The sequence below is a fragment of the Saimiri boliviensis genome, chromosome 9 (genome assembly GCF_048565385.1).
Source record: "Saimiri boliviensis isolate mSaiBol1 chromosome 9, mSaiBol1.pri, whole genome shotgun sequence".
Lineage (NCBI taxonomy): Eukaryota > Metazoa > Chordata > Mammalia > Primates > Cebidae > Saimiri > Saimiri boliviensis.
In genome coordinates this window covers 13433106-13443473 of record NC_133457.1, presented here as the reverse complement: position 1 = coordinate 13443473, position 10368 = coordinate 13433106, and the positions used below count along the sequence as shown (strand labels likewise).

Below are 10368 nucleotides of genomic sequence, written 5' to 3'. Positions count from 1 at the left end.
TGAAATGGGCTCAGGAGATTTGCCCCAGGCTGTAAATTAAATCCGCGCAAAGGTAGAAATGAACACAAAGCTCTCAGATTGGAAGCTGTCCAGACGGCCGCCTGGAGCAGGGGCACAGCCCACTGCCGTTCAGGGCCTCAGCCAGGGCTCTCGCACCGCGGACACTTGGCAGTTACTGGAAAGTCATGTAAGGCTTTCCTGTTGATTCTTTATCTTGTGGAGGAGTTGCACACTCAATGCCTTGTTCCAGATTAATCATTTTCCCTGTTGCCGATGACTGAGGCTGTTTCTCACGTCCTGCCCCTGGTTTTGCCTGTCCCAAGGATTTCGTCTGAAGGGCGGGACATTCCCCCGGCCTCCCGGCACCACAACCGGAGCCTGCGGTCAGGACCAATGAAAGCGAAGTACCTCATCCACTCAGTGACTAAGAATCGCAGTATTTAAGAGGTAGCAGGAATGGGCTGAGGGTGGCTTTTGCTTTCTCCACAGAAGGGCACACTTCCATCTAATTTGGGGTCTCACTGAGCTGAAGACAAAGAGAAGGAGGAGAAAACCCAGCAGACCACCATGTGCTACGGCAAGTGCGCCCGATGCATCGGACATTCTCTGGCGGGGCTCGCCCTCCTCTGCATTGCAGCGAATATTTTGCTTTACTTTCCCAATGGGGAAACAAGGTATGCCTCCGAAAACCACCTCAGCCGCTTCGTGTGGTTCTTTTCTGGCATCGTAGGAGGGGGCCTGCTGGTAAGTCATTCAGGATTATTACTGAATTCTCTCCTGTTTCCTGGATGTTTTCATTATGTATTTTCATGGAAAGTGTCCTGCAATGCATATTTCCAAATCAAGTGACTCTTTTCGTTATTTTTGTTGTTCATTCCTTTGGAAGCAGATTATACAAAAGTGAGATAGGTACAGCATAGCGCAGTAATTTTATTAGATGTTGTTTCACGAAACCCTCTTTCAACTGAAAGTGAACTGCCTTTTTGCTAAACTCTGTAGCTAGAAAACAGATATTCACTTTTAAATCAGATTTGAGAGACTATAGAGTTTCTACTACAGCGGGTAGTCATTTAACATTTGCTCTGGGAAGCCGGGAGGGGTTGGCTGGTTCTCTGCCTAAATCAACAATTTTGATTCCAAATTCTCTGCTGTTTATTTTCAGGCATCTGTGATAGGGAAAAATAATGAGTTGTGAGTGCATTGCTGTTTTAAAAGAATTCAGAGCTTTCTCCTTTCTGTGATACTGGGGTGTGGTGTCTAGGAAAAGCCCTACAGTTAGCAGCAGGTCGATGTCTGAAGCTAATAGTGGAATGTGTTGTTTTTCCAAGACTTGTTTTTAATTGAAGTGAGAAGAATTTGTCTGCCAACCTGGGAGCTGAAAGCATTAGCTTCAGCCACAGCATGGAAAGAATGTGGACAAACTTAAGTGTGCTTGTTCAAAATGCTGGGATTAAGAATTTTAAAGAGAAATTTTATGGAATCGTACCATACATGATATATTTTCTTAAGTAAAAGCTATTAAAACATTTAAACTTAATACACTGATTATGGCATGGCAAATCTGCCCTAAATTATTTACTTAATGAGATTTAATTTAATTTAATCTAATTAGATGGGGTCTCTCTATGTTGCCCAGGCTGATCTTAAACTCCTGGACTCAAGTGAACCTCCTACTTTGGCCTTTCAAAGTGCTGGGATTACAGGCATGAGCCACCATGCCCGTCTGCCTCAAATTTAAGTATTATCATATTAACATAATTATTAGTCTTAAACATAATATAAAACTTGTTTCTTTCGATCTTTAACCTAAAGTATTTCATATTTACTTTAAGAACTTAATATTGTTAAGTTAAAACTATGTATTTGTATAGTCAGGGAAGCAGTTCATATTTATTATATATAGCTTTCATCTCTCCTATTTATAAAAATGTTTCAATTATTCTATTAAATAGAATTTAATTTTGTTGGTATATTCTGCATTTTACAAGCATTAAAAATCAGATTTAGAGATAAGATATAATATTTCCAAAACAGAGATTGTATCTGGGACTGTGTGATGAACTCTTGTGGAATAAACACATTTACAGTTTATTATTTTACTCCTCCCATGTTACACCCTCACCCTAAAAAATGCTTTGACAGAGATTACATCAAAACAAGCAGATATGACATTTAGAGGGTTTTTTTTGTTTTTTGTTTTGTTTTGTTTCTGCTCAGAGGTTTACATTCTTTGAGATACTTGGTCAATCTCATCAAAGCCAGTTAACAGCATTGGAAATAAATATATTTTACCAAGAGATGCCTAACCCGACCCATATAAGCTTGGGCAAGTCAGTGACTTGACTTGTTTGTTCCCTAACCAGATGCTCCTGCCAGCATTTGTCTTCATTGGGCTGGAACAGGATGACTGCTGTGGCTGCTGTGGCCATGAAAACTGTGGCAAACGATGTGCGGTAGGTCCTCCTGCCCGGGTGGTGAAAATGACTCCAAAGATGTAGCTGTGACACTCTCTGGCTCACTTCCTTTGTTTCTCCTTTTCCCTAGATGCTTTCTTCTGTACTGGCTTCTCTCATTGGAATTGCAGGATCTGGCTACTGTGTCATTGTGGCAGCCCTGGGCTTAGCAGAAGGACCACTATGTCTTAATTCCTTCGGCCAGTGGAACTACACCTTTGCCAGCACCGAGGGCCAGTATGTGATTATTCTCTACCTGCCTACACATTTTTATCCACCACGTGTATACAGTGGCAACTCCATCAAACCAGACAGGCATCCAGTCATCCATTCATCCACCCACCTAGCCAGCGTTTCTTCTCACTGACTCAGGCATGAGTTAGGCAATAGATGTCCAAGGATGGATGCTCAGTGCCTGACTTAAACAAGTTCTTTTTCTTTTTCTTTTCTTTTCTTTTTTTTTCCAGAGGCAGGGTCTTGATCTGTCACCCAAGCTTGAATGCAGTGGCACAATCATAGCTCACTGTGGCCCAAACTCCTGGGCTCAAGCGATCCTCCTTCCACAGTCTCCCAAATACAAAGAGCTTTTGAATAGATTCAATAACTCAGTCATCATAATAACTCTATGAAGTGACTTCCTATTTTAAAGATGAGGAAACAAAATCACAGATATAGATGAAGTAACTCATCTAAAGTCACGTTTCCAGAAAGCGGCAGTTAGCATTTGAACACAGGCAGTCTGGCTGTAGAGTTTGTGTTCATATAGCGCATCTCAGTTACTTTATACATTATACCAGAACACTCGGCTAATTAAATGTAACACATTTTACTATATTATAAGAAAGTATTATAGAATCCATATATAATAAGAATGGCAACTCTACGAATTTAACCAAAGCCCATGGCAAATTTTGCCCTTGCCCGTATACACACATATACACTCACATATAACATAAGAACTATGTACAAATCTCCCTTTTTAAGTTAAGTTCTATTTTAAAAAAGGTGTATTCACAACCTTAACATCAGGATAATTTGAGATGTTCCCCCATTCTATATTGACACCTATTCTATTAGTTACCAAGAGAAAAACAGAAATGGGACAGCCGATAGAAACAGATGTATGTGGTGACGAATGAATGACATGTTTCTTGGAGCAGGAGTTGATTCTGAGGTTTTTTCCTTATTCAAGTTTCAGAAGTTGAATTTTGAAAGGTTTAATAATATTAATAATGAATTTGAATTGCCCTTATATTATCAAGGGTGTTTGTCTCCAGGAATTTTATAGCATGTAGTGAGGATATATGAATCTCATAAATTTAGCATAGTCATGAGGTCATAAATTTGAATTAGCTGGGTTCAATCCCAGCTCTGCACTTATCTATAGAAAAGGTAAACTGAGCTCTCTCCATCTCAGTTCCTCCACTGGTAAAATAAGATCAGTGGCAATTGTCATGAGAATTAATGAGATAAAATGTTCCCCACAGAGGCTGCCACACTGTGAGTGACTGCCACTGTTAGCTGTTAATATTACCTACTAGCTTACAATGAACATAACCCATTGGTAGCCTTTGAAGGAAAAGAAGTTTGAAATTTTGGTGTTCAAAATTGTGATCAATCATGACTCATCTTTTATCAGAACGTACTGGATGTACTAGTAGAAAATGGTTATTCACGTATTCACAAACATATAAAACTATTGCACAAACCGACTTCTAAGAAAAGCCATGACTTATGCAGCCAGAATGCAGGGAGAGGTGGTAGTATCACTAAATGGTTTTTATAGGTATTTGACTGCCTGCCCCTCCCATTATCCACTCTGGATTCTACAAGAAACTTTCCTCCTTTTCTATGTCATCTTTCACTTAAAGCTGTCCAAGGATTTCAATATGGGAAATAACTAACCGTCACAAGTCACAGGTTAGTTGCCTGGGAGCCAGGTGGAGCCAGAGACGTTTTTTTTTACGCTGTGACCTGAAAATATAGATTTTTGTTCTGTTGACATGCAGAAAGACAGGGCCACAAAAACAGAACTTTTTTTGAAATGAAAATCTATAATCTCTGATTGGCTCAATGAACTAGTCTAGAGTTAGGCCTCTAATTCCAAGCCCCTTTCTTCTATTACGGCAGGAAGTCGTGATAAGGAAAGAATTATACCAGGCCTCTTTGTGGAATTGAGTCAAACCTTGATTTCCCACATGATTGTATTCTGTTTCATTAAGAATCCAAATACTCTGTAGCAAAGGCTGAAATTCTAGGAGAGCTATCAGAGGTAGAATTTTTCAGACTGGAAGAATATCCAGGGTTTTAGAAAATGTACCAAATCTCATAAATCTATAGCCAGAGATGACCTCAGCATGATTTGCTGACATTTCACAAAGTAACTTCATGTTGTTATTTATTATTCAACTGCTTTTAAAATGTGTTGAGTGCTTATTGTGTGTCAGGTACTGTTTTAGCGGCTGGATATACAATGATGAATAGGTCTGGCTCCTACCTTCATGGAGCTCAGCCTTTTTGAATAGATACATAAGCAGGTGTTCCCCCTGGACTAGGTTAGGCATCCTTCCTCTGTGGCTCTTCCATACTTGGTTTACCAATCAGCATGTCTGTTGCATTGAGATTACCTGTGACTCGTCTCTTCCCTTAGGAGCTATGCTCTTCCAGGAAAGAGATCATGCCCTGCGTTCCATTATATCCCCAGCTCTGGCTCAGTGTCAGACTCACACTGAGTGCTCAGTAATCTTTGTTGAATTAGTGAATGCAATGTGTTACATGCTATTATGGACACGGGCACAGCGTCATGAAAATAATGAGGTATCAGCCGGGCGCTGTGGCTCATGCCTGTAATCTCAGCACTTTGGGACACTAAGGCAGGAGAATCACTTGAACCCAGGAGGCAGAGGTTGCAGTGAGCCAAGATTGCGCCACTGCACTCTAGTCTGGACAACAGAGCAAGACTCCATCTCAAAAAAAAAAAAAACAAAGTCAAGAGCTATCAAATTAGTTGGGTTTAATCCCTGTGCTTTACACTGCAAACTTACTTATTCCTTAAAAGCAAAAAATAGCTTTGTTCAAAAGGTCTCAATTGAAAAATTCTAGCATATCATATCTCCAAACTTGCCAGAATTTGGATAATCTTCAAAAGGAACAAACTGAGATGTAATTAAATGATCTAAATTAATATTTTAAAGTTCAAAAAAACTAACCTAAAAAGATTGTATTTTCTAAATATTCACTCAGTATTGAATACAAATACCCATCTTTTATACCATTGACAACAATAAAATTGGAAAATGGTTTTAAAAAACACCTATAATTACTTTAACATATGAATTGTTTTCATTTTTCCACATTTGCTCTTAGTTTACTTCCATATATATATATATATATATATATATATATATATATGAATTTTACCTAACTTTAAACACAGCATAAATACAGTTCTGCGTTTTTATTTTCATTCATAAGAATTCAGGTATCTGTTAGGGAATATCATTATAAGGTGAGAATTTCTGACCATGTAATCCTAGATTAGGAGCAAAAATTCTAAATTATAATTTTATGTTTATCATTACAACAGGATCTGGGCAAAATTCCTCCATTTTGTGGAGTGACATGCATTGGAAGAAACTTACACAGGATATTGAATAATTCATTCCTTTTTTTCTGAATGAAAAACCACCAAACCAAAAAAAAAAAAAAATAGTTTCAGAGGCATCCCCTTAAGTATGGCCATGTGTCAGAAGTTTCTCTTCTTACACACAGGTACCTTCTGGATACATCCACGTGGTCCCAGTGCTCTGAACCCAGGCATGTTGTGGAATGGAATGTGTCTCTGTTTTCTATCCTCTTGGCTCTTGGTGGAATCGAATTCATCTTGTGTCTTATTCAAGTAATAAATGGAGTGCTTGGAGGCATATGTGGCTATTGCTGCTCTCGCCAACAGGTAAGAACCTGTGTGAAAATGGGGGTAGTCTGGCCCTGGTGTTAATATACCATTGTTTTCATCATAAAGAAAAAGATAAAACCAAACATGCTTAACCTACCAGCGTTTATTCTTATATCATATTTGTAGCAACACAATTATAGCATTCACTTTAGCTGTCAGTAATAAGCTTCCTCGAGTCTCACAGTCACAGGGTTGTCTTAATTCTTTGACGTTGGCTCTGTGTACATAGGAACATGCTGCCCACAGACACAGCGCTCCCTTCAGGATCTAATTCACTGCCCCTGCTCTGGCTGCAGAGACAGAAAAAAAGATGTCTGCTCTTTGTTTGCTGTCATATTCCCAGCTAGTAAACACAGGTAGTAACCAACCATTCAATGCATCAGGCACTATGCTAAACGCTTTTTTCAGATAAGACTCAAATATTAAGCAATATGCTTAAGATCACCTAGTTAGGAAATAACAGCCTTCAAACCTTGAGTCATTTTATGCAAAAACTCTCATTTTTAACCTGTATTCCACACTCACTGTTCTGTTGAATTTTCTGCAATTCCTTCCTTACAAGGAGTCCTAAAAATGCCCAAGCAGTAAGTATGAAGAACAGCTAGAAGCCTTTGAACAGCAGCTCATGAAAAGCCTTTCATTCTGAAAGAAACCCAGGAAGCACTTGTTTCCTGAGGATATGATTTAGGAGAGAAAAATGCATTTGTTTGTAGAAGTGAAAGTTCTTGTATCTATATCCTCCTAAAATATATATTATGGAATTGATGGAAGCCCAGCTTTGATGCTAGCTTTAAGGAGATTATTTTATATCTTTTGTTTTTCTAAACCATTTACTCCTCTGGTGCCAGATCAGTTAACTTTCTTTTAAAGTAAGACAAAAACCTAATGAAAACTAAAAGTCCATTGCTACCACAAAAACTTTGCTGAAAATAAAAGAAAACTTTCTGCAATTTTTGAGGGAAAGTTAAAATGAAAATCTAGTTTTCCATATCAGGCAAGTATAGCAAGATTAATAATTTCTTCTGGAAATTTCCAAGAAAAGTGAATGGGAAACCTTCAATATGGGGTTTCTTTCAAGAAATATGGTTGGGGAAGGGCAGAGAAGAATCCTCTAGAAACTACTGTAATGCAACTTACCTCTAGCCTTGAATTTCGTACAAGACAGAGTTCAAACTAAGTGAGTACTTGAATTAAATGCACTCACTTAGTACCTTTTGGGGACAAGCAGGAAGAGCCAATGACCAAAACGGCTGAAGTGATTTGGCAAGGACTGATACTCTCTTCTGAGTTGGGGTAGTAAATACACTGGGTTTCCCAGCTGAGTCACCATAGGGATGGCTTCTTCCCAGATACTGCAGGGAAGATCTGTTACCTTTGTTGATAGGACAAAAGACACTTTCAAAGGGCAGGGCTTTTCATGTAGAAGGGTCAGGTCCATAACTTGTAGCATTTAATTTGAAAGGTTGCCCACATTGAGATCATACCAGTGTGAAACTTCCATGGCATTATCTTTTAAATCCCTAAGATTAAAACCCCACACAAACACATTCAAGGCAACCCAGCGTCAGTATCCTGTAGTTTCTATGGGCCCTTTCTGTGACTTTTAGTCATGGAGGACAAGGGATCTGGTTTTGTTTAGGAAATATTTCGTGAGCATTGTCTAAGCCCTAAGTATGGTTGGCCTAAGCTTTGCTGAAGCTGATATCAGTCTGTTTTATGTTTGCTTAAAATAGAAATTTAAAGAACTAAAATGTCAATATTATTTATCCTGATTATAACCTAATGGCATTTTATTTTCTTTACAGCAATATGACTGCTAAAAGAACCACCCCAGGACAGAACCATAATCTTCCTCTATTTCATTGTAATTTATATATTTTACTTGTATTAATTTGTAAAACTTTGTACTAGTGTAACATACTCCCCATATTCTACTTTTACAAAGGCCTATAAAAACTGGCATCTTCACTGGATGTCAGTGTTTAAATTTAGTAAACTTTTTTTTGGTTTGTTTTTTAAGGAATGAGGAAACAAACCACCCTCTGGGGGTTATTTACAGACTAAGTGACAGTCCTCAGTATATCTGAGACAAACTCTTAATGTTTTGGATAAAAATCACATTCCAATTACTATTGTATATATGTGCATGTATTTTTTAAATTAAAGATGCCTGGTTGCTTTTTATAAGAATGAGAAGGAGAAAATCCAGCAACCTGGAAAGATTTTTGTTTTCACTGCTTATATGATGTTTCCCATTAATATACTCATAAATTTTCTAATAAGAGGCCTTTTGAACTGCCTTGTGTTCTGTGAGAAACCAATACTTAAGAGTGGAAGGACTGATTGAGAAAGTTCCAATCTAAATGAATGCATCAAAACTTACAATGCTGCTAGTTGTTGTGAGTACTATCAGACTCTAATTTTTCTAACATATGAAAGGAATTTTGTCCTCTAAAGATGACTATGAGGGATCATGTGTTTTAAAAAAGAAAGGCTAAGATGATTGGGCAAGAAGAAAGATGGGAAGCTGAATAAAGCAGTTGACCAGCATCATGGGAACAGGGGGAGGAGTGAGGGTAAGAGGACTACAAGGAAATACCCTCAAAACTCACTTGTTTACAACAAAATAAAGTATTCACTACCATTTTGTTGTTGTTTAGTTTCATTGTTCTTTTTTCCACTCTGCAGGTTATGTGGCCCCTATTGCTAAAGGCTTCCTATCTTTGGGGTTCTTTATCCTACTTTTCTCCCTCATCCTCTTCCTCCTCTTCTTTCTCTGCTGTCTGTAAATTGCCATTACTGTACCTGTGAGATCATCAGCCTAGTTAGGCAGCGGTCCTTTCTGCCAGGTGCTGCAGGTATCAGCCTCCCTGGAAGGATAACAGACATTTTTCTCTCTACCATACAGGGTTAGGCTCTTTCAAGTGACAGGATTTTGGACTTCTCGGAAATTTTCTATAGAAATGTTTTGCTTTTGGTGTTCATTAGCCTGGACAACAAACAAGGAAATTTATAAAGAAGCCTAACCAGCCATTAGACAGCAGAGCTCCTCCTATGGGCAAGCTGCTCTGAGGTGGGCGGCTCCTGACTGAAGCTTCCAATGTTTTCTGTACCATGGTCCCTCTGGCAGGCTGGTGAAGCCTACAGACACCTTCAAAGAATAATGTTTGTAACTACATAGAAGGCATAATTTATGAAGTCAACGAATACGCTAGATTATTTTATGAAAATGTTTATAGTGAAGTTGTCTTGACAGCCCTTTCTGTCAATTCAACACCTGTGGACAGTGATAATGTGTATTCTAAAAGCCCTCTAATGAGTGGATCTAAGAACTATCGTACTTTTCTTTTTTTTTTAACTGAGAAGATTTAGGCAATACGCTAAGCACTTTTATTATTTATTTATTAATGATTTTATTTTACTTTAAGTTCTGGGATACATGTGTAGAACATGCAGTTTTGTTACCCATGTGCCGTGGTGGTTTGCTGGGTCTATCAATCCATCATCCAGGTTTTAAGCCCTGCACGCATTAGGTATTTGTCCTTCCTCCCCTTGCCGCACAGCCCCCCTAACTATCATACTTTTGAAATACAATTTCAATTAAAATGATATTTTGAGATACCTGAAGCAAATTTAATGTGATATGAGAACATATGCAGATTTTTTGGTAGACCGAAGTATGAGCAGTATTACTGATGCTACTTTGGTTTGTTGCATAGTCATAATTAAAGGAAATACTAAATTTTTGTTTTAAGTTAGTGAAAAAATGATCCTACTTTCCCATCTAAGCGTAACACCCCTCTCTCCTAGATATTTAACCATGGGGTCTTTTGGGAGTTCTTAGAAACCAGATTTAAAAACCCTGCAATAGCGAATCCAAAAAAAAAACCAAAAACAAAGGTATAACAATCAGTCATAAGCATCATTTTTGTCCTAAATCTATTCTCAAAGGACATGGCA

General features: G+C 38.3%; 1 protein-coding gene across 1 annotated transcript; it reads left to right on the top strand.

Moving 5' to 3' along the window:
- Nucleotides 1-363: 363 nt before the first annotated feature.
- TM4SF1 (transmembrane 4 L six family member 1) lies at nucleotides 364-9052 on the top strand. The gene is made up of 5 exons (XM_003925051.4): nucleotides 364-744; nucleotides 2364-2453; nucleotides 2545-2690; nucleotides 6225-6405; nucleotides 8214-9052. The coding sequence occupies exons 1-5, from the start codon at nucleotides 568-570 to the stop codon at nucleotides 8226-8228; spliced, it is 609 nt and encodes a 202-aa protein (XP_003925100.1). The 5' UTR covers nucleotides 364-567; the 3' UTR covers nucleotides 8229-9052.
- The last annotated feature ends 1316 nt before the right edge of the window (nucleotides 9053-10368 follow it).

What these genes read in the sequence shown, in the direction of transcription:
- TM4SF1 (XM_003925051.4), top strand. Translation starts at nt 568, where the DNA reads ATGTGCTACGGCAAGTGCGCCCGATGCATCGGACATTCTCTGGCGGGG. An exon ending in ACTGTGGCAAACGATGTGCG is followed by an intron (nt 2,454 to 2,544) that starts GTAGGTCCTCCT and finishes CCTTTTCCCTAG; the next exon opens with ATGCTTTCTTCTGTACTGGC. An exon ending in TTTGCCAGCACCGAGGGCCA is followed by an intron (nt 2,691 to 6,224) that starts GTATGTGATTAT and finishes TCTTACACACAG; the next exon opens with GTACCTTCTGGATACATCCA.